Source organism: Lissotriton vulgaris, chromosome 5 (genome assembly GCF_964263255.1).
Source record: "Lissotriton vulgaris chromosome 5, aLisVul1.2, whole genome shotgun sequence".
In the NCBI taxonomy this organism is placed as follows: domain Eukaryota; kingdom Metazoa; phylum Chordata; class Amphibia; order Caudata; family Salamandridae; genus Lissotriton; species Lissotriton vulgaris.
In genome coordinates this window covers 518,916,993-518,940,930 of record NC_141693.1, presented here as the reverse complement: position 1 = coordinate 518,940,930, position 23,938 = coordinate 518,916,993, and the positions used below count along the sequence as shown (strand labels likewise).

Here is a 23,938-nt window from a genome sequence, read left to right as displayed (position 1 = left end):
TTGCCTCTGCCTGTATTGCTTTAATGTTTCTGAATCTCGTCTAATGCCTGTAGAATATACACAAGGTGAGGGATATGCATTTAGATTGAGAAAGAGATGGAGATTTAGATGCAGAAAGATCGTTATTGAAGGTAAGTAACTTGTTTATGGTGCTTCAGAACAGTGCATTTTCAGTGATGATGTATATTACTCTGCATTTTGTTACAACCCCTATTCAAAGATGAGCAGGTATAGGGTAAGATGTGAAAGTTTCCCATAGCTTTGTTCAACCTAGGATGTAGCTGTGCCATTTAAACTTATAATTGTAACTTTTCTAATGTTGGAAAGGTGGTCTACTATCACACTATTTCCATAGACATCTTGTGGGAAGAGTGAATGTGTGATATTGCCATACTTGGCAATAAAAACTGCAATAAGTTTGCTCATCAGAATCTTGTCATGTGACATGTCTAGCCCGTCACTCTTGGGTTTTGGTTAATAAAGGGTCATCTTTCCTCTCTATTCTCTTGCTGTGCAACGGCATTCCTCTTAGGTTCCAGTTCGCAACTTCATCTACAAGCAGATGAGTATCACAGCCTCCTCCTTAGAACCAAATGTGACTGTATCTTCACCGCTCCTAGTTGGGCCACATGCTACCCTCTTGCCAAGTATATTCAAATTTGACTTGGGTTACTCCCCCACTGCCTGTTTGTGGACCCTGCAACCCTTCTAGAGGTGGACTCAGAATTTCTTGGATTGCACTCTTTGGTGGGCTCTGTGGCCCATCAACTGAAGTGTCTATGGGTCAGAGGCACACTATACTGCGCATAGCTTCTTTTCTATGTCTAGGCATTTATGGTATACTCTTACACTGATTACTTGAATGCATATACTTGCACTGCCTCAACATATACCAACACTAGTTTTTAGGCCTCATCTGCAGGACCGTCTTGGCACCCGGCTTAAATTTTCGATTTCATGAATTCCCTTAGTGGCAGAAACCAGTATCCAAAGATGAGTTGTCTATCTCGGAGAAGCCCAGGCCAGATTGCAAAGAGAAGACAACAGGCTAACCCACATCATGCACCTGGGTGATGAACAGTATACACCTTTTCCACGAAGTTCGACACTTTCTGAAGCTACATGCTCCATTATATCATGCCAGCCGTATTACTTTTCTCTGCCTCATAAAAGTGCAGCATCTTTCCTGAAGAGTCTTTCTTAAAATGGTTACTCAGCTATATCTAAAATTATTAAAATCTTCAAAATAGTCTAAATTTAGAAATGGTTTAGCTGCACCGTGACTGCCTCATCAAAAGCTTTCTGAAAAGATCATTATAGTTGTTATGAGAAGGGTATCCGACCAATATTGATATTGGCATGCCTTACATGCTAAATTTGGGCAATAATTTGCAATTAGCTTGAGTTCTGCAAAATTTATGATGACGCTCTGTATGAATGCTGATTGGTGTGTAGAGTGAGTTGAACATCTGGCACCCTTTTAATTCGCTTATCCAGTTTTAATTTTTTGGGGTGGTTCTGGGTAGTATTCCAGAGCTTTCTCCAGGGCAAAACGTGTTTAAGACCGCATTGAGGGTTCTTTTTTTTGGGGGGGGGGGGGGCTAATTAAAGGCAAAGAACACTCCATTCTTGGGTTCTAGATGAAATACATTCATTGCCAAGGAGGGTTTAAAATCATGTCCATTTTAACACAGCAGTAACTTCACATTTTGTTTGTACTCCGAAAATAAGTTTTGTACTTTTCTTAACTAGTTTGGTTTATAAAAAATAACGAGCTTGACAACATGGTAACATATTTTTGGGGGAATGCTTCAGATTGACCATGCCATCTAATTCAGTCTCTGCTTTGGGATTGCTTTTCATAACTGGCCACCGTAAGTTAGTTATGTTACGGGCAAGCAATCAAAAGGGCTCACTTAAAAGCATGATAAGGTCTACAAATGTGATATCTCCCTGCTTAGTGTTTCTGTAAAGGGGTTATTATGGCCCTTCAAGCTAGCATTTTACCATGTGATTACCAGTAAGATATTTTGGATTTGAAGCATGTTTTTATGGTAAGTATTATTGTGTGTGTGTGTCGTATTTCTATAAAATAGGGGGTTTGATAATGTACTAATTTGCATTATCAAGGTGTTGCATAGAAGACGAGTTACCAACACTTCTGTTTTTGTCTTTCATTTAGGAAAAAATGTTTCACTTTTGGATAAACACGTTCTTTGTACCCGGACCCGATGAAAGCTCAGGAAGAGTAGAAAATGGAACTTTACACAGAGATCCGGAACTTGATAGTATATGCAGCGCAGATCATCCGGATAACGACAAGGACTATCTTATCCATACGTTATCAAAATATGATCTGGACAAGGCAAATAAAGACAAGGCCAACAGACTTTTCTCTCCAAACTTCAAGGTTTGTTAATAGTTCTAGTAAAAAGACCGTATGAACCAAAGAAGTATGCTCCTGCCTTTCTCTTATTCTGAACTGCTCTGTGACATACTATTTCTCATCTTGATTAACATTAAGGTGAAAAATGCAGGATCCCTGGACCAAAAGAGCATTTTCTCTTGGTAGAAATGTAATTTCTTTTAGGTATTGCAATGCCTGTTTATCCATATACTTCTGATACAAAACACACCACATTTTGCATTTGTGTGATCTTTTAAAGTAATATGTCACTGCTTTTAATCAGTCTTTATCGTAGGTGTTAGTTGGCATCATGGTGATAGACTATTGCTTGTCCTCCTAAAGCTGAACATATTTGAGCCCTTTCCCTGTTTGAGTCTATGTATGCTTAGTCCTCGTCTCACCGCCTTGTCTTTTAGTTTTGTCCTGAAATGCTGACAAGCTCTCACTAACCAATCAAGCAGGTTTGCTTAGTTTTACATTGCATTTTCTGCCATGTTCCCACTTTCTAAAATGTGCCTATTTGCCTATTGAGCAGTTTTTTCAAAAAGGTTTTCGCAAATGTACAGTCAAATCAAGGTGTCTGTTTCGCAACAAAAAAGAGATGTGGCTTGATAGTCCAGCTCTCAACAGACAGTTATGCGAGTATCATCTGGAAGAGAGGCCGTGGCTCCACCCACGTGCTGGGAGCCAGGAGTACATGTTTTGAGTGGGCAGAAGTTGTGTGCTGCCACAGAAAAGTGCTTTCTCTCTACACAGCTGTGAACATTGTGTTGATTTATCCAGCTTCCTTAGGTTGAAGTTTAAGGGGCTCACACATTTCATTGCAATGCTGTTTTGGATAACTAGATAATTGATTGTGTTTCTTTGACTGCAGCACAGATAGGAGGATGGTGGTTTTTAATGTGCATGGATTTTTAGGTCTGCCTTACAAGTGCATTTGCAAGACTGACCTATTGGTATTGCCAATGCTTTTTTTAATATATTTCGCTCGATTTTATTAGTGATTTAGGAACTTAAAAGCATACTTTCAAGTAGCATGATTATACAAGCAGAGTGGTGTAAATTGTGCACTGAACAGGTCCTACAGCAGTGAGAATCTTTAGAGGAAGGTTTTGGGGCTTCACATAGTCTTTCTCAGTAGAGCCTTCTACAGGTTTGAGGTTGTTGCCTCTATTTGATCCCACCCAGGGTTCTGTTTATTCTCAAGAGACCATGTTTATTTCTGCAAGTTGGATCCTTCCTTGAGTAGAAATACTTTAAAAACTGCTACCAGCGAAATTAGTCTGAATTATTGAATTTGGACAAATAAAATCTTTATGTACCTCGTAGTCTCTGTTTTTGGCCTATTTAACCACACTATCCAATGAATTCTTAGGTTCTTTACATAAACGTCTGTCATCTGTAAAGATCTAGGCTTATAGTAATTTTGTAAATGTGAGTTTTTTAAGGGTGAATCGTTGCTGAATGAACATGCTGTGCATTATTCCGCCATCTAGTGAGTGGGTCCAGAGCGCTCGTCTTGTAGTCTAGTTCCCTTTTTGCTGGGCTTCAACTGCTTTAATTATTTGGTGCTTAGTCCTGCCTTCTCTTGACATCAAACGCCTGCCCTTGAAGCCTCTGTGCGTGGTCGTCATCTTCAGATTCTTTCACCGTTGGGTCTGAAAGCATTGTTGAAAGCTTTCCATTCTTTGAAGGAAAGAAGAAAGAAAACAAAGTATGGGCGAGTAAAAATTAAAGCTTTAGAGGGAAAATATAATTGCAGTAGAAGGAACGGATTTACTGATTACCACTTAAAGACAACGAAGTAAGTAGAACACTCAGGTGGCTGAAGTAGCCAAGGTAAAAGGCTCTGACGTTGAGAAGGAGGCAGTAGTTTCGCAGGACACGAGCAAAAAAAAAAGCACAGGCACAGGCACTGGAAAGACTGGAGACAAGCGTGCTGTGAAATTCAGACTCTAGAGCCCAAAAGACTCCCTTGGCAGCAAAAATATTGCTGGCCAAAGTCTATGTCCCACACCAAAAACACTGCAGGGGATTGATCCTCAAGAAAGACACCTTTATCAAAAGGCTGTCAAAGATGTGCAAAATTTAAGACTGCAATTTAGGCACTGGCAGCGAATGCTTCCATGCGGAGAGAGCAGCAGAAGGATATGGGGCCAGGTGTTGCTCAGGCCATTGAGCCCTTTTCACCTCGACCCCCTAGGGCCCACACAGCCCTAAAACAGCTCACAGCCCTTCTCATTCAGGGCATAGTGGGCGAGGAAGAATGGGTCTCGCTGTGGGGGCCAGGTGATGTTGGGAACTCGCACCATCTTCAACTTAGCCTACCCTCCACTCCCATGGATGGCCCAGAAGCTGTGTTTTTTGCTTTATCCCCTCTCCTGCCAGGCCATTGCCCTGAGGCAGTGAAGGACTGGGAAGGGCTGAGTAATTTACAAATAGCTTGGGCTCGCTGTTTTTCAGGTGCTCCTGCGCTAGAGGGCTGGGGAATAATTTTGTAATAGAATATGGCCTCACTGTTTTTCAGGTGCTCCTGCGCTGGAGGGCTGGGGATTAATTTTGTAATAGAAAGGGGCCTCGCTGTTTTTCAGTTGCTCAGCTTGTAGGACGTTGTCACCTTGGCTGTGTCCTTCCCAAGATCAATATCCTCCCACTAACATTCCTTGTGTTTTTTAATGAAAGGGCACGCCCCGCGAATGTGGACCACGCCCCACGAATTTCGGCCATGCCCTGTGAATTTGGGCCACTCCCTGCAAATTTGGGCCACGCCCCACAGATGTGGGCCACGCCCGCAAATGTGGTCCACTTTTATCGTCAGCGCTCGGGCCAAATTGTGATTCCAATCCGACCCTGGGTGCAAGCCAACATTAGAACACCCCGTTCAACAGGGCACACCTGTTTGAAAGTGCAGTAGAGGACACTCCAACAAATGAGGATAGCGACACTGCAAAGTCACTGGTGGGCCCTGCAGTTAAGAGGACAGCAGAGGAGAGCTTTCACCCCCACTAAGAGAAGAGCATCCTTCCAAGTTGTCATTACTCAACAGACCTTCCAACATACAAGCCATGCACAAACACAGACACCACATTAATAGTACTAAGTGCCACAAACACAGCCATTTTGCAGGCAAGTGAGAGGCAGAGGGCAGCTGTCCAGAGGGGCGGCAGCAGCGCGCAAGAGATTTAGAAAAGCAGCGCCCCCTCCTACCCACAAAACCATTGGAGGAACAGTAGGAGCCTTCCTTCGGGAGTGGGAGAGGTTCCCTCCGACAAGTGGATACTCAACATCATCCAAAACGGAGCCCAAAGAAAAACACCCTTACGATCCGAGGAAAAATCTTTTTTTTGCCAAGATGTGGAAGAATTGCTACAAAAGCAAACAATAGAGAAAGTACCTCTGAAGGAGACCAACCAGGGAAAACTACTTAACATATATCATGTTACCAAAATCAGAAAAATGGCTACTGCTCATGCTAGACCTACACTGCCTAAACAAATTGATAAAAATAGAGGTTCAACATGACCACTCTACAAGAGGTTATCCCACAACACTAGTAGGGGAAATTACGTGGCAACCATAGACCTTGAAAATGCCTATCCATACATTCCAAGCAACCACACACACAAGATGTTTCTACTCTTTGTAGTAGACAAGGTTTACCTCTGATTCAGGGTACTGCCTTTCTGAATTAAATCAGCATCCAGGATATTCACAAAGTGCTTAGTGGCTATAGAGACTAGGGTTCTTCATACACGGAAACATAATCACCCACGCCAGAACAAGAGAAGCTCATCTTGGGAGCAAAAATCAAAACAGTGCAAACTAGGCCATTTCCATGTGAAAAGAGGGTACTGGCAATTGCACAAGAAGCTGACCGCTACCGGAAAGGGGACTGAGGGGAAGTTGCAGGGAATGATTCTCCTGGGCACTACTAATAACGTGTGAGGCTACACGAGACCGATCGAGGAATGGATCCTGAAGGAATGGTCACAGGCAACGGGGAGTTTGGACGATCAAGTGGTTATTGTGCAGAGTGCAGGAGGAAATGATGTGGAACAGGACGAACATAACAGTTGAAAAAACTTTAATGCTACCATCTCTGGCAGTAACCATCCCCACAGACGCCTCCCACATGGGATGGGGAAGCGCATAATCGAGAAGTCTGGAAATCAGAAGAAGCAGTGCAACACATAAATCTACTGGAGTGAAGGACGGTGTTCCTAACCTTAACAACCTCTCAGAAGCAGTTATGGGGAAAATACATACACGTTCAGACTGACAATACAACAGCAATGTTCTACCTCAACAGGCAGGGAAGGACACCAGAACCTTCACCCAAACAAAACTAGTGTAGGATATATGGAGGTGGGCCATTCGGAGACCGATAACCATAACATCAATACATATACCCGGGGTAGACCACATAGAAGCAGACAAGCGTCCATCTCACGCGAGTGGGAGCTGAACCAAGCAATGATCAAGTAGATGTTCCAGAGATGGGGGACACCAGAAATAGTTGTTTGCAACACAAGAAAAGCAAAATGCCAGTTCTCCGAATCAGAAACCCACACTGCCATCCCCTAGGGAATGCGTTGTCAATAGACTGATCAGGGAAATTTGCATATGCTTTTCACCCGATCCCACTAGTGCTCAACAAGTGAAGACCATCACGGATAGGTCCCCCAGAGAAAGCAATGGCAATCCTCGGCTATGCAAGAAGACTGGCGACAACAAGAAAATGCTACACAGCCGAATAGGAAGATGGTTCCTAAGATCTGGCCTTTTTTAAGATAGAAAAAACAACCGGTGATGGACAGAATGGACAGAATGCAGAACAATGTCATTCATTCACCCCAGTACAGAGATCTGGGCCTAAATTCAGCCCTCATCAACCTGAATAGCTTGATTCCAGTGGCATGGAGAGCACGGGACTCACATCTCAGCATACCCCTCCCACTCGGGGTGACAAATGCAAAAACAACAGGTGATGGACATAATGCAGAACAATGTCATACATTCACCCCAGTACAGAGATCTGGGCCTAAATCCATCGTTTTTTTGCTCACCATGCCATTCCCGTTTGAACCCAGCCATATGCAAATCGGTCTTGACCCTGTGGCCCATGGGAACAGTCCAGCCCGAACTGCCAAGCCAGGTCCTCCGAGGACTGGAAACAAGCATCCAAGGACCGGTTTCGGGCTTTCAGCCCTCATCAGCCTGGATAGCTTGATTCCAGTGGCATGGAGAGCATAAGTTGGCAGGGTATGCTCAGACGTGAGTCCCTTGCTCACTCTGCCACTGGATTCAAGCAAGCCTGGCTGAAGACGGCTGTAATGCCAGAAACCGGTCCTAGGAAGCTTGTTTCCGGTCCAGGGAAGGCAATGCTTGGCAGTTCGGGTTGGACTGTTCCCATGAGGCACAGGGTCAGACTGATTTGACCCTGTGACAATTAGACCAATCCTAAAGAAAACTTCGGCCGACCCTAAACAACTTTCCAACTATCGGCCTATTTCTCTTCTGCCATGGTTTGGAAAGGTCATGGAATCCCTGATTAATAAACAACTAGGCACTTACTTGGAGAGGAACAAATTCCTAGATTCTTCCCAATCAGGCTTTAGGGCGTTCCACAGCACTGAAACTGCCTTGCTTGAAATAGTAGACAATGTCAGGTTGACTCTCGACACAGGACAATCTGCCATACTGGTCCTGCTCGACTTGTCTGCAGCCTTCAACACCATCTCGCATAACATTCTCCTGGATCGGCTTGCAGAGATTGGTGTCGAGGGCTCAGCGTTACTTTGGATCAAAAGCTATCTGTCCAAAAGACGCTCAAAGGTTCAAGTTGGAATGTACTCCTCCAGTTACCAGGAAAATGATAAAGGTGTTCCCCAGGGATCAATACTGAGTCCCACACTTTTCAATCTATATGTACCCCCCTTGGCTAAAGTGAGCAGATCCCACGGCTTTGGAACCGTATCTTATGCTGACGACACTCAGCTGCTGGTCACCGTCGGCCCAGATCCCGTTGAAACCAATTTGAGATTCCAAAAATGTATGGTCGAAATTGACATCTGGATGACCAACAACTTTTTAAAACTAAACGCCAGCAAAACAGAGAGAGTGCTCTTCGGAACAGCAGACAAGAGCTGGACTGACGATTGGTGGCCTACTACACTTAGACTCTGTCCCTCCCCCAAGTCCTCGGTCAGGAACTTAGGGGTGATTGTTGACAACAGGTTAGCTATGACTGAACATGTCAACAAAGTAGTGCATACTAGCTTTGGCCTGATGCGCAATCTGAAGAAAATTTTCAAATGGATCCCCATCCCGCCCCACATGCCGCTAGTCCATGGCCTCATCAGCCGTATAGATTACGGGAATGCTCTACTAACCTCCATAAATTAAAACCACATGACAAAACTTCAGGTATTACAGAACACCGCTGCCAGATTGGTGCTTGACCTTCCTCCCCGCTCCCCATCAGTGCCCTCCCTTAGGACCCTGCATTGGCTCCCCATAAAGAAACACATAAAATTCAAACTATGTTGCTTATTACATAAAACCATCCATGGGCAAGGGCCGGCTTATCTGGCAAAAAAGATTTAGTTCCTAACGGTCCCCTAAGTCCGCACTGTCAAACGGTGATAGGGCCTTCAGTAAAACTGCTCCTGAAACCTGAAACACCCTGCCCCTACACATCAGGACACAACCCAACTACCTGAGATTCCGTAAAGACCTTAAAACCTGGCTTTTCTAATTCTCCTGCCCTATGCTCTCTGTCTGGCGGACATGCTAGCGCTCTGAGACCTTTGGGTGATTTACGCGCTATATAAATACAATTTACATTACATTTGCATATGGCCATGTCTGAACTGGGGTGGCAGAGTGGGCTAAAAAACGGTGATGGATTAAACACAGATCTGTTGACTGGATGTGAGTGTTTGATTGGTTCAGATGCTCCGTCCGTCACCACCCCCTTTTGTACCGCTTTTTCAAGATAGGACACCGGATACTACTGTCGGATACCTCGCACACATGCTAGACACCAGCCTAACCTATGCACTATTAAAAGTAATTCTGGCAGCGATAGTGGCCGGTACATATGGATACATAGGAAGAAGCCTCTTTACTATGCTAGTGGTCAAACGGTTTCTAGAAGGGGCAAAAGGATAGCTCCTCGAAGGAGCACCCCCCCCACCCCCCCATGTGAACGTGCCCACGTACTTTGAGACTTCCTTGACAAAGTGTTCTCCGAAGAGATTGCCCTCCGCAAGGGGGCCCGGCTCCACTACCGCCAATTCATTGAGGTTGGAGTCCATTTGCATGAGGAGTGACTTCCGTCGTTCTGTAGATAGGGCGCAATTCGCGTTGCCCAGTAGGCATATGGCCCGCTGGGGCCATCCTGCCAGTACATCTGGGTCCACCGCAGTACCCAACCCTTGCGCCTCCAGGGCAATTTCTAAAACCTTAACGAGAGGGCCTGCCACGTCCAGGAGTTTGTCCTGACCGCCTTGCCAGGCCCGATCAATACCTTTCTTTGGGTCCTTAGCGAACTTCTTGAGGAAGGTAAGTAGGCTTGCGTCTATGTCCGGGGTCTCCCCAACCTTGTCCGGAATATCTGGCCTGGGGCATTCTGAACATAATCTATTATGCACCTCCTTGTCAAAACTCTGTTGGAGGTTATGCTGCAACTTTAAGTGCTGGAGCCCAGTCTGAAGACATAAGGTCGACTATATCTGAAAGAGACACGTTAGTGATAGATTCCTTACCTTAGAATATACCCAGGCGTCAGACCGGATCTGGAAAGTTTTGATTTGCAGTACCCATGCCTGTCAGTAGGTGGCGTCCTGCGGCTCTGCGTCCGGATTGAGCATGTACCTTGGTCTCTTTTTACTACTATTTTGAAACTTTCTGTCTCCTCAACTTTCTCTTGGTGCACGTAGGGATGCCCGGTTTTAAGTCTTGTGGGACCTGTCGCCGAAACATGTCCGTAGCGAACCCCCACAATGTTTGCCTCTACTGCCTGGAGGCTGACCACGACTCCCAGGACTGCCGCGACTGCCGTGCCATGTACCCCAAGGCCGTACGGGAGCGGCGACGGAAGTTGCTGGAGGTCCAGCATTCATCGCTTTGCCGCTCCCGGGACCGATTACCGGACCGGAGAAATCGCTCCTCGGACTCCAAGTCTTCGCCTTTGGATTCCGGTAAGCGTTGCCATAAAAAGAAGTCGAAGAAGCGTTTCCGCTCTCCGACGTCCCCCCGTCGCTCCTTGGAGGCGGACAAGGGGGACAGGGGCCTCGCACCTGCGGCTCTTCTAGAGCCGGAGAGTTCCGCGGCCTACCTACCATACCCGTGTCCGTCTGCAACTCCCGAACAGAGGCAAGAATTCCTTGCTGCTTTTACAGGCCTCTGGCTCCTGCCGGCGCGCCTTCGGGCCCCGCGGACCGGTGTCTAGATCCTGCGGGCCCGGTGGCTCCGCCATCGGTTCCAGCCCCGGTGCCACCGGATCCTGCGCTGCTGCCTTTGGCGCAACGAGGTGCGCCGCTTCCGGCCCCGGCGCCACCCTCTGCTCCTTCCCCGGCGCCACACTGTGTGCTGTTAATCCCACCCCTGCTCGGTTATCAGACCATTTTGTTCCTGCTTGGGTACCGGCGCTGGTCCGGACCAGACTGGCGCTGTTTCCGACCGGGTCGTTCCATCTCTCTGCCGCTGCATCCAGCTCCCTCCACGCCAGAGGCGGACGACGACTGGGAGGGGTCCGAGGACCCGCTAGCTCGGCAATGTGACTACGAGCTCGATTGGGTGATGACTTGGAGGATGCAGGCGACCTCGATGTCTCTTCTGACAAAGGGTTCGCCTCTCCCCGCTTACAATGGAGGAGGGTGTCTCCTATATGGTGCTCCTCCGTCAGGCTTCTGAGGCCCTCAATCTTGACCTCCCCACGGTGGCCCTCAAGACCAACTTTCTCCCAGCGTATGGACGGTGCCACTCCATATTCCGATCGCTAACGTAGCTGCTCTCGCCACTGCACCCCGTGGCGATCAGAAGCCATTGTGCGATCCCGCAAGGCATTGTCCGTATTACGGTGTTCAACTTTTCAATATTTCCACAGCAACCCTTCTACACGCCAATCCATCACCCTTCATTTAAGGTACCATATCGGTTCCAATTACAATTTGCTGGTCATATTACTCCGCAAGTGGCACCGTCCATACCCCGGTAGCCCCAGCCATTACCCAGGTGTGGCTCCTTGATTTCCTAATCCACCACAGGCCCACCGCCACAGTGCAACTGAGCAATGTCCACATCGAGGCAGTAAAAACAATTCAGGCATGTGAATTGCAGCAAGTCCTGATGATGAACCCACTACACGTCTTTAGGGATCGAAACGCCGTCGACCACCTGTATAGTTGGACACAGTCGACTATTGTGTCCTATCTGTGTGCTAACTATCGCGGATAGCTTGTCTATATGTTTTCATTGACCTTAAGCTCCAGTAACCTTTGCCTGAAAATACGTTTTGTTTGTATTTAACCCATGTCATTCCTTTCTGTGATTTCTATGTGGAGTGGATACAGGATTGTGTCCCACTATACTGTTTGTTCTTTCATGTAAATTGGATGCAGGATTGTATCCCACTGTATTTTTTTGTCCGTAACATCACGCTCATTTTGTGAAATTCTGTTACATTGATTAAATGTGTCAGCCTGGACACTAACGAATATAGTGCTTATTGTAGACTATATTTTATTTATATGTTCTTGCAGTTTGGTTGAAGGACCACTGTTGCTTTAGAAAGTGAGGGGACTGACGGCATGCTTCTCACTGCAGTGGTGCCGGGTTGTTTCCTTGGCGATAAAATGCTTTTGGGGTGGACACTTCAGAGACTGAATTGAAATCCCCTCCAGATCCACGGACAGAGTAATGTATCTCCTTTATAATAATAATAATAATAAATAGGCACTTGTTAAGCGCACAGCTACCCCAACGGGGTGTCCCTTTGCATCCTCTTAGAATGAGAATGGCCCCCATCACTAAGGTGTGTCTGCTCCCCACCTCCTCCCAGTGCTTTGGGACCCACACAGGTGAGTAGCTGGCTTTACCAAACATTGACTGATTGGTAATTACAAAGGGCTATGACTATTCTTTAAACCCTACAATAACCTGCACCTCCCAGAGAAATACATCAATTCATTCAACACTTTGCGTTGGTTGTCTGCAGGACAGCTAGAGGTCTTAGTTTGAGAAGACCACTCCTTTTTTTACACCCCCTGCTGTAGCCCCTCTTATCCAAGCTTCAGCAGAACTTGTCATAACCTTTTACAGTAAGTCAAGTCCCTATTAGCCAAGTGACTATCGAGAGGGTGCTCAAATTAGAAAAAGTGAGGGGTGCTAATCCTGTTTTTTCTGCTTGCCTTTCCACAAAGTCAAATTGCCCTTCCTGTCTTGGACCTAGAAGACTTGACAGTATCCTTGGACTTTGAAGTGTACTATTACATGCCTGTGCTACTGTTTCACAGATGCTAGCTTTGGTTTGGGATGGGTCAGAGCACTACCAATTTGCTGTTTACTCCCTCTGCGTGACTTCTGCCCATTTTTAGTTGATGAAGGTGGTGACCGGGATCGTGGGCCACCTTTGCAGATCAAGATCTAGATTTCCATACCTAGACGATTGGCTGCCTTAAAGCAGGCTTGCTGCAGTCAATCAAACTTTTGAACAACAGTTGCCATTCTTTCCTGGACCATAACGATTCCAGTCTACTCATCCTGTTCGACTTATCAGTGCTCAATATATTCAATCACAGCACTCTGCTAGCCTTACTTGAACACATAACAACTCATAACAAAACCCCAAAAAGCCGACATGAGCACATCCACTTGTATTGCGCCCCACCAACTCTACCTACTCAAAAAGGTGGAACCGTTCATTCCACCCACAGACTTCCAAGATTGCAGTACAGTCACTAGTCTTATTAAAACTGGACTACAGGAGTGCAACCCTGGCAGGTTTACCAAAATCACGAACAACTCCACGCTAGGCAACCATCAATGCCGCAGCAAGACCAATAACAGGAACACAATGCTTTGACCATATGACTCCATATCTCAAGACTCTTCACTGGCTCCATTTCAAAGCCAGGACCCAGCTAAAACCTGTGTGCTCTACACTAAGATACTCCACTATACCTTATACAAAAGTTCACAATCTTAGAAGGTAGCCACTCCCTTGGGAGGGCCAAATCACTATGGCTTGGACCCCATAGATTCAGTCCTACTCTCTACTTTCTCCGTGTTCTCCATGAGAGTAGGGAATTCTTCTTCACCTGAGGATCTAATGAACCGTTTGACCATAGCCTTAAGGCTGCCATTCAACAGACTTCCTTAAAGACCGAGATCAAGGATGACCCGAGGACCACCTGACACCCTTGTACTAAAACACAGTATTATTGAGCTTCTCAAACGAGCCTCAGGAAAATGACATTGGGCAACAAACTATATTTGTGTATATACTTTGTCACAGGATTATATTTGTTCTGTAATGGGTGTGAGTTCTGTGTGAAGCTCTCCTATACCCTTGGTCATTTTCACCCTCTATAAAAGTCTTTTAATTAAATGCATTTAAAAAAATCTATAGTACCTGGGGTTTTCCTTCAGTGAGCCAATTTCTTATCTGACACGATTTTGTAAAGGATTCCCTTCATAGGGGCAGTCCTAGACGCAGTGGCTCTCAAAGCCTTTCCTCCCATGCAGTGAGCCCAGAACATTTAGTATATTATCCGGATTTTTCAGGCTCAATCATGGGTCTTCATGAGGTCAGTCTGAAACCTTATGCATCCTCCTGGTTGTGTGGTCGCTGGCACATGTGAGCCTTGCAGGGGAACCTGCTTTCACAATGGGCTCAACACCTGGGATGTCTATTGGAATTCTCTGTCTCAAAGGAGACAGCCCCGGATCTTCGGTGATGGCGAATGGACACCAGTTTGTCATTCTGCAGGCGGCTCGCCCTCCCCCATCCAGAGCTCAGTCTTGATGGATGCATTGTCTTTAGGTTGAAGGTGATCATTTGGGAGAGGTGGAAATCAGTGGCCAATGTCCAGCTGTGGAATGACTGCTCCACACTAATATCCTGGCCCTTCATGACAGCTGACTTTCTCTGAAAGCCTTTCTCGAGGCAATCAGATTGTGGATGGTGCAGGTCATGACAGCACCAAGCAGGTCAGTATAGGGTGTTGGATGTAGGGTATTGGAACTTGTGCTAGGAGGCACTATTCCTTTGGAGATGACTAGAACAACAAGTGAGCTTCTGGTGGTTAGTCACCTGGTGGGTATGCTAAATGCCAGGGCAGGCGAGCTCTGCAGAAGTCATCTGACATCACAATCCTGGTATATGTCAGGGCATCTTCAAACAGTGGGGTGTGCACTTATGTGCCACTGCTGAGAATGCCCAGTGTTGCAACACCTGTGTGCTGGAGTTTTCACCAAGGAGGCACCTAGGTGAAACATTCTGCCAGTCAGTGGTGGAGCACAGGCCTCTCCTGTACATGTTTTCAGTGTTACCTTTCCTGTCTTAAGTTACACGGAGGGTCAGGATAGACCATCCCCCCAACTTGGCTTAATAGCCCCAAACTGGGGCAGGATGGTGGATTGTTCTGACCTGTTTAGCCTGAGAATTTGCCCTCCAATCTGTCTACCTCTCTGGGAGAACCTTCTGTATCAGCAGTAGAGCAGAGTCCTACACCAGAATCTCCACAATCTGTATCTGCATGCATGTAGCCTTGCCTGCTTAAGTAGTGGATGCAATTCTTGGGGCTTGTCGCCCCTTGACTACCTTATCTGTTCAGTACATTGAGAGAAATGTGTGCCCTATAAGCGGCGCCACAAGCGTGATCCTCAAAGGCCAAATGATAAGATGTTCTTTTGTGTTTGGACTCCGAGTTTGCTGTGTGCACAGCCAAAGTTTGTCTGCCGTCTCTGCTCTTTAATGGTTGCCTGACCATCTTTCTTTATTCAAGTATCCTGTCATGAAGCCTTTCAGTATTTCTCAATGGGACCTTAACGTAGTCCTTGCATTTCTACTGTGCGTGCCATTCACAGTCATGCACAGTATTGTATTGCAGTCTAATTGCACCACGATGCATTTTTCAGTCACTTCTCCGCTCCATGTCGGTGAGCTGTAAGTGCACTCTGTGCAGTCTCTGTACACCACTTTCTTTCCTGATAAATTGGTTCGACTTGAAATGTAATCCAATCCTCACCATTTGGACTGGCTGTACCTTTTCCTTGTCTAGTGAGTTTACCTACACAAATGCCTCTGATGACCATTTGCATTTTCTTGCTCTGTGGATGACAGTCCTGCTCCCCCCAAAATCTTAGATGAAATGCTAGTAGTGGTCATCATACTAACCCGTTCAAAATTCGGTTCAGTATAAGGAAACACAGGGACAACCGCAGATGGTGAGCACTCACGCCCCCCCTAACCTTTGCATGCCAAACCCAGGGCCATAATGACCTGACCTATGTAGATAATATTGACGTTTACAAAGACAATATCTCTTCTTGTCAGCAATGACCTCATTAAGTCACACATTGTTTGATCATTGGATTGTTCCTGAAGTTGAATTTGAGAAAGTCCAAATAAAGCATTAAATTCCTTGATCAAGCAGCGTTATTGTGTAAATGGCCAGCAGGAATCCATCTTTTTCATGCAAGTTAGTAATTTGTACATGAGAAATATACTAAACTGTATCACCTGCTATAACTTGAAGTACTGGTTACCTGTCCTGCGGCAGTCGTTCCATAGTGCAAGCAGAAAACAATCAATTGAAGGAACATGTCTGAGTTGTCTTTTCAATTGTTTGGGTTCTTTTAAGGAGAAAGGACCTAGCATGTTGGGCTAGACCCCTTTATATCTTTGTTGCCAGTTGGCTTTGGAGGTACAACATTGGGCACCTCTTTCACATATTATTTAACATTTAAATGAGTCCTTTTATGGACCTACCCTGATATTTGAGTATGTTGATGGTACTTAGATTTATTTGCGTCTCAAATATGTTTGTGTTTTCTCTGAAATCAGATAATGCAGTGAATGTTTGGGCTATAGTAAATTGAAACTTTATGCTGATAAAACAGATAAAGGAATTTCTTTTAGTAATCTAATCATGCAACATTTAAAACTATGCCCTTGTAAAAAATTTCAAAATAAACACTACAAAATAAAGATTATAAAATTCAAATGCTAAAAATGCAATCTGTCTTAACCAAATCCGTGCTAAGAAATGGCATACAACTTTTAATCTGTTAAGACATTCATTGAGAACTTTGAGTGTTTTTTAATTTCAAAACATCTCCTTCAGAAAAGTCTTACAAAAGGTCAGTTTGTATTGGTAACATAAACGTTCCGAGGAAAATATCAATATGTGGGACATTGGACACGGTACGGTAGAATACATGGTACAATAGAATGCACAATGATTCAGGTGTGGCTCTTCTTAGCTAAAATAAGCTCCTATGTACATTTGGCTAAATGGAACCTAATTTTCCTTCATGACAGTTATACATTTTTACGTCGAGGACCGTCGCACTGCGTAGCAGTGGGCGGAGCCCGAGATTTAATGTTTCTTAGAGGGGGCTTGGAACCCGCCCCTCTTCTCCATTGGCTGGCCTAGTAAATGCTGGCCAGCCATTGGCGGAGAGGGGCGTCACTCCCTTTAACCCCCTTCTTCTTCGGATTCGGGGCGTGTTTTTTAGGTTCTTTTCTATATGTGACGTCATCCGTCACTCACCTAAAAACACGCCCCGATTCCGAAAATATCGGAGCTTTGGTGATGATGCCTGCTATTTATGCGCCTTCACGGGTGCCCACCCTGTTTCTACATTTATTTTATACTCCGAGGGTGCCCACCCCTCATTCTGCCTCCGTTAAAATCGCCCCCGCAGCACTGAGCTGCCTGTTGGAAAGTTGCCGGGCCGCTGCCTGGGAGTCACCGCGGAGCAGAGCAGCCCAGCGAGGACGCCGCCTCCCAGCACCCCCACCTCCCCAGTCGGTGCAGGGCTGCACAGCCAAGCGGAAACGAGAAGCTTAGGAAGAGATCAGCGAAACCGTTAAACGCATCGCATCAAGACCACTCGTGGCATCGCAGCCACCCGGCGGGAGACCCAGCTGACGTGTCTGTAGTTGGTAGGGCGCTTGTGAGATTGGGACCAGCCCCGCAGCGGTAGTGACAAGCTCTACCCGCCGCACCCCAGGGACGTGAAACATCCTTCGCAACGAGAGCTGGCACGGCTCCACTCGTTTCTAAATCACAAATACATTACTGAGCCCTAACTAAACACTCCACGCTGGCAGGAGCAGATATGGTGGGGCACTCACTTCTGGCCGTCCGAATTGGGCCCCCCGCCGTCCCCTTCCACCTCTGTCAAAAGCCTCGGCGTTATAATTGACGCCGAGCTCTCCCTCCGACCCCACATTAGTTCCGTGATCTCATCCTGTTCCTTCCAGCTTAGGAAGATCCGGAAGGTCTGCCATCTCCTTCCCACGCCGGCCCTGACACAGGTCATCATTTCTCTTGTGCTCTCCCGTTTGGACTTCTCTAATAGCATCTACCATGGACTCCCCAAAACTCTCCTCCACCGTCTCCAGGTGGTTCAAAATCAGGCAGCCCGGATCATCTTCAAACTTCCCAAATGGCAATCTGCCAGACCCATGATACACAAACTGCACTGGCTACCCATCGAACAAAGGGTGGCCTTTAAGCTGGGCTGTCTCACGTACAAAGCCCTCAATTGCCCCAGTCCTGCCTTCCTGGTTTCTCTGATCACCCCCTACTGTCCAAATCGCAATCTCCGCTCTACCCATCTCAAATCACTCAGCATACCTAAAACCAGAACCAATAAATTCGGCGGACGAAGGTTCGCATTCTTGGCCCCAAAATTCTGGAACTCCCTTCCCCTGTGCATCAAATCTAGCAGCTCCCTCCTCCATTTTAGGAAGCTGCTAAAAACTTTTCTCTTCCCCCCACCCTGCTAACCCTGCACTAACCCTCAGTTCTGGAATTTGATGTCTCACAGCGCCAGGAAACCCACGGTGTCAGTGCGCTTTATAAATCCCATTTAATAATAATAATAATGGTGAAAACTGAGGGTCTTCCCGCGGTGACTTATGATCTCTACAGCCGTTATTGCTTTGCAGGTACTGGATTTAGCCGAGATGCGCTTCACATAGAGCAGTTGATGTACATAGGGATGGGTGAGTCACTGAAGGTGCGAACCTGGACCGAGCCAAGTGACCGGCTCCGGCTCGTCCGAGGTCCACTGGGACTCTTGTGCCAAACAAAAGACGAGCCGAGAAGTCATATCATCTGCATCTCTCCTGAGCACTCACATCACTCTCTAAAACCCGCAGCACGCAACCGAGATGGGAAAATGCCACGGCACTGGCCAATTGCATGAGGAGGACGGGGGGGTGCAGAAATGGGTTTGATGACCGGTGGGTTAGTGTGCAGAAGCAGAGAGGAGAGGTAGGACTTCGGCACACCAGGAGGTAGAGGACGCTGATTGGAGAATTCCCACACGCGCGGCGAACTCTAATCCCAATTGGACCACCGAGGAGCTGCAGTGAAAATGGCCTGCGAGCTTTGGTGTGTGCAGAGAGCAGACCCTGAATGCACTCACAGTGAGAGAGTGTGTACAGTGCTAGGAAGCACAGGGAAAAGCAGCGCGTGAGAAAAGAGAGACAACGGGGATCTTTCACTGCTTCAACACAACAACTCGTGCACCCAGATCCTGGGTGTAAGCCGGGGTGACTGACAATCACGTTTATGGGCTGGAGAGTGAGAGCAAGAAAGACCGAGGGAGAAACGGAGAGAAGAAACAAAGGCTAAGACTAAGAGAAAGTGCATCATAGGGAGTGAGCGCAATAGAGAGAGTGCAGGAACGAAAAGAAAGCTACATGGAGAGACGGATGAGGAGGAAAGCGAGAGAGAAAGTGCTACCAGAAAGGACCAGTGGAGAGAGTGAGAGAAAGAGAGGCAGGAGGAGAAACAGAGAGAGCTAGAGGGACACAGAGAGGCGGAAAAGGAGATAGCAAGATGAAGGGGAGAGAATATTCACATGTTAATATTCTTGCTTACTCAGCTCGTGTGTTTGGCTCTTAAGCCCTAGCCAGAGCCCGGCCTCGGCCCTTTCCACAAATTCCCTGGCTTGCCAGCCTGGCTAGCAAGAGTGCCTTGAGCATAACCTGCTGAACACTGAAGAGTAACGTGGGGTCCCAGTGAGGCCAAATTACAAAGAGCTGTGGCCGCACAGAAACATGGACTGCAAACAAAGCAGATCTTTACTCAATTAATATTAATCATTACTTATATGTGGAGGCACCAAGAAAGAGTCAAATGCCCTGGCTCAAAACTTTGCAGAAAAGGAGTAATTATTTTTTACCACACCCGGTAAATAACAATTCTCTGGTAGGGTATTTACCGGGTGTATTAAACATCATCTATTCCAAATTTGTACATGGAAATCACGCATAATATCAATAATCAGTATTTATCAGATCACATTCTGCATGTCTTGCATTTAACTCTAGGCATTCCTACCTGATACATTTCACCACGTTTCTGCTGACCAAATTGGTCAGGGGAACTTGTGGGGTGCAATTATTATTGGACTACCCGGAATGCTAATAATTTAAAAACCTGGTTAGAATCGAGGCACAAGTAATTTAGAATCACACCATTTTCAATCAAGTGTTGAAACCTGGAGCCATGTTACGAAGGTTCACAATTTAGCTAGCCCGCATCTCTTCTTGGTGCTGTTTTTAGGTCGAGGACTCCGTCGCACTGCGTAAGCAGTGGGCGGAGCTCCAAGATTTTGTTTCTTAGTGTAGGGGGCTTGAACCCGCCCCTCTTCTCCATTGGCTGGCCTTGTAAATGCTGGCCAGCCATTGGAAGAGAGGGGCGTCACTCCCTTTGAGCACAGTCTTTTTCGGATTCGGGGGGGTGTTTTTTAGGTCCTTTCTATCTGTGACGTCATCCGTCACTCACCTAAAAACAAGCCCCAGATTCCGAAACTTTCGGAGCTTTGATGATGATGTCCGCTATTTATGCGCCTTCATGGGTGCCCACCCCGTTTCTACATTTATTTTATACTTCGAGGGTGCCCACCCCTCATTCTGCCTCAGTTAAAATCACCCCCGCAGCACTAAGCTGCCTGTTGGAACATTGCCGGGCCGCTGCCTGCCGCGACCCGGAGGTGGAGAAGGTGGGCGGGGCTTGGTGACCTTTTTGTTCCGCTTCCCCCTGCCTGGGGGAAGCCGTTCTCCTGAGTTACCGGTCTCCCGTGTGGAAAGGGAGATCAGAGATGCTGCCGCCGCCAGCCTGAGGAAGGAGAGCCCCGCAGCCTGGGGGTCACCGCGGAGCAGAGGAGCCCAGCGAGGACGCCGCCTCCCAGCCAACGGTGAATGCGGGCGTCTCGTGGGTCTCCCGTCCAAGGGTAGAGCGACGTTGGTTCTGGTGCCCTTGTGTTGAGGCGGCTAGTGCCTCCCTCTCCTTTTGCACTGCCCCCGGGACCCAAAGAAGGGAATGATCCCTGTCATTACTCTACAGACAAGCCGATGACGATGTAGTGGCTGGGAAGCAAGGGAGTTCCTCTTCACACCCCGCTCCTACACGCATAAATTAACCTAACTAATATCCACCTGGAATGAACAACAAGCCTCCGCGTGGGAGTTTTTTTTCTAATATTCTTGATATAAGCTGCAGGTATTACTGTGAATTCATGTTTTCTAGATATGTTATTACAAATTACACAACTATCAAAATTGCGTCTTTTCTAGCATTGCCCCCTGTCCGGTATGTTTACTGGCCTTGCCTCTTTTGATATCCCAGGACAGTACAAATTAGGAAAAGCTGTGAAATACGGTATTTTCCCCATTTGAAGTTTAAAGCTAAAACCGCAAACAGATGACAAAATTACGTAAAAAGTATTAGAGAGCTGTCTTAATTATTTGTAGCAGATTATTAAAGCACACTTTTCACACAAATAATTTCCCAGTGCCAACTCTGGACCTTTCAAGAACAGCAAAACGTAAACAAACTGGAGGTATGTTTTTCCGGAAAAAGAGGTAACCTATGCCTGTGCAATGAAAAAAGCACCGTTTTTGTTGGTTGTTTTATTTTCGGGGGGGGGACGACAACGTCCTTACTCTCCGTAGTAAGGAAGGCGGGTAATAGAGTCGGACATCCATCGTTTTATTGCCAAATTTAATTCCATCGCTGTAGTCATTCTATAGGTATGCATGCCCAATGTGAGTGTTGACCCGGATATGAACTTGTAGCGAATATCATTGCCATGGCGGCGGCTTGTATACAAAGATGGCGGCGAACTAGTGAGCGATTTTCCAAAACTTGTGCTTTCCCGGCAGAGGTAGGTAGAGAATAGGAGGTTATGGAGCAGTGTCTCTACAACCCCCAATCCCCCGTGGCAAAGCAGTCACTGTCTGGTGCACGAGTCTCGACGCATACTTTAATTGTATTGCGATAAAGAGCCATCTGCGCATTCCTTTACATTTCGTTTACATTTTCTCAATTTACTATATATGCTCACTGTTCATGGCTTCCACGTTGTTGTACAACACATGTGACCACTGTCGGCACCTGCTGTGTAAAACAACGCACTTTGCCTTCTGTGAGCTGTTGTTGAATCGCTTTCATAAGTGTGGGCATAACCGTCAATGCTCTTAAAGCGCTAAAAAGCCAGGGCAGGTTGATGATGTCCCACATAATAATTAAGTATGTTTTTTATAATGTATTTTTAATTCAGTTACCTTCTCAACATGTAGCAAGCAGATCACATGTTGCTATGTATCCTGTTTAAGCTAACATTTTGTTTGACATTTTTTAATAACTATCCTGCTCCAATGTAAGTGAATGCGTAAATAACAAATTGTGTGAAGCGCATGCCAGGTTTATTTTCTGCCACAATCCAATTGAATCGAGTGCGTAAACAATGTGCAGCCTAATGCCCGTTTTCTCTTACTGCTGTATCTACAGCAACTGCAAACAGCCACTCCTATGGTATAACAAATGCTGAGGTCACTCTATTAAATATTTTTTTTACCTCATGCCACGCTCTTAGCAGCACCTTGCCTCGTGCTAAAACAGGGCTGCATCAGCGAAGATTCCTCCCGAGATTTATTATGCAGTATAATGATCTAAACTGAATTTTTGACCTACTTCCCTACTTTCTGAATAGTTTAGCACCAATAGTATTTTGTTGCTAGTCTGTATTCTCTGGCTCGGTAGCTGAAGGCCACCGAGTGCACGCACTGGTCCGAGTTAAGGCGGATCTGCAGACTGCAAGCAGTATAAAGCGGTGTGCCCCTGAAAGGTACGTGCGTGCGCGTGGTGTGTACGTATCTGACACAGGGGCTCTGGGGCTGTGTCATGATGCTGTTGTCTACGCTGCACCAAAGCAGAAGGGATCTGTGCACTTCTTTTTTTCCCTTCTGCCTGGACATTAACTCAAAGTATCTCAGTTAATAAAGGTTTTTCTGACAGTAGCTCTGAAACCACTCTGCAATGCAGGCTCTGGAGGAAGGCCTGGCCTGTGTCCAGGCACTGCACCAGTCCCAGCCCCACTTCTACTAGCAGCACACAGCCTTTGGCAAAGTATTGAAGTCCTAGGCACAGACCGTTGCGTAACCCCTGCACCTTACACCCCACCTTCGGGCATACATATCTAGTGTGGGAGGTAATGTTTGAAACCGCTGTCCCTATTTTTCAATGACTGTGGAAATCGCAAGTTCAGAGCCAACTGAGCAAGACCTTCAGCGGTAGGCAGTGGAAACAAGGCTCAAGGTGTGGCCTTCGGCCACCACCTACAGTTGCTAAACCAGCTGCACACAACCTTAGCCCATGTACTGCAGGTTCTGAGCGTTCGGTCCCCATATTCACATTGCATGGCTTTCACAAGCAACCTGCAATTAAGTACCGATAACAATCCACTTACACATGGTCAAAGGCAGTGCACAGTTGGTTGCCTTGTAAAACACCTATACATGTCTTCGCTAGTTAAAAACTACCCACGTTCAATATTGCCGCGATTTGCAAATGTGGGCCACTTTTTGAAGCAATCTGATTCGCTGGTCTGTCTGTGTGGCTCTGTGTGTGTGTGTGTGTGTGTGTGTGGCTCTGTGTGTGTGTGTGTGGCTCTGTGTGTGTGGCTCTGTGTGTGTGTGTGTGGCTCTGTGTGTGTGGCTCTGTGTGGCTGTGTGTGTGTGTGTGTGTGTGTGTGTGGCTCTGTGTGTGTGTGTGTGTGTGTCTGTGTGTGTGTGTGTGTGTGTGTGGCTCTGTGTGTGTGGCTCTGTGTGTGTGTGTGTGTGTGTGTGTGTGTGGCTCTGTGTGTGTGTGTGTGTGGCTCTGTGTGTGTGTGTGTGTGTGTGTGTGTGTGGCTCTGTGTGGATAGCTATTTTTGTAGGTGGCTCTGTGTGTGTGGGTGGCTCTGTGTGTGTGGGTGGCTCTGTGTGTGTGGGTGGCT

At 46.7% G+C, this 23,938-nt stretch overlaps 1 protein-coding gene across 4 annotated transcripts in view; it reads left to right on the top strand.

Annotated features, from left to right (window-relative positions):
• PTEN (phosphatase and tensin homolog) overlaps positions 1-23,938 on the top strand; it is a 283,802-nt gene that overhangs the window by 247,777 nt on the left and 12,087 nt on the right. For all 4 annotated transcript variants that reach the window (XM_086921953.1, XM_086921952.1, XM_086921955.1 and 1 more), the window contains exon 8: positions 2,183-2,410. In XM_086921953.1, the coding sequence (XP_086778079.1) occupies positions 2,183-2,410 (228 nt within the window). The remainder of the gene's footprint in view (positions 1-2,182; positions 2,411-23,938) is intronic.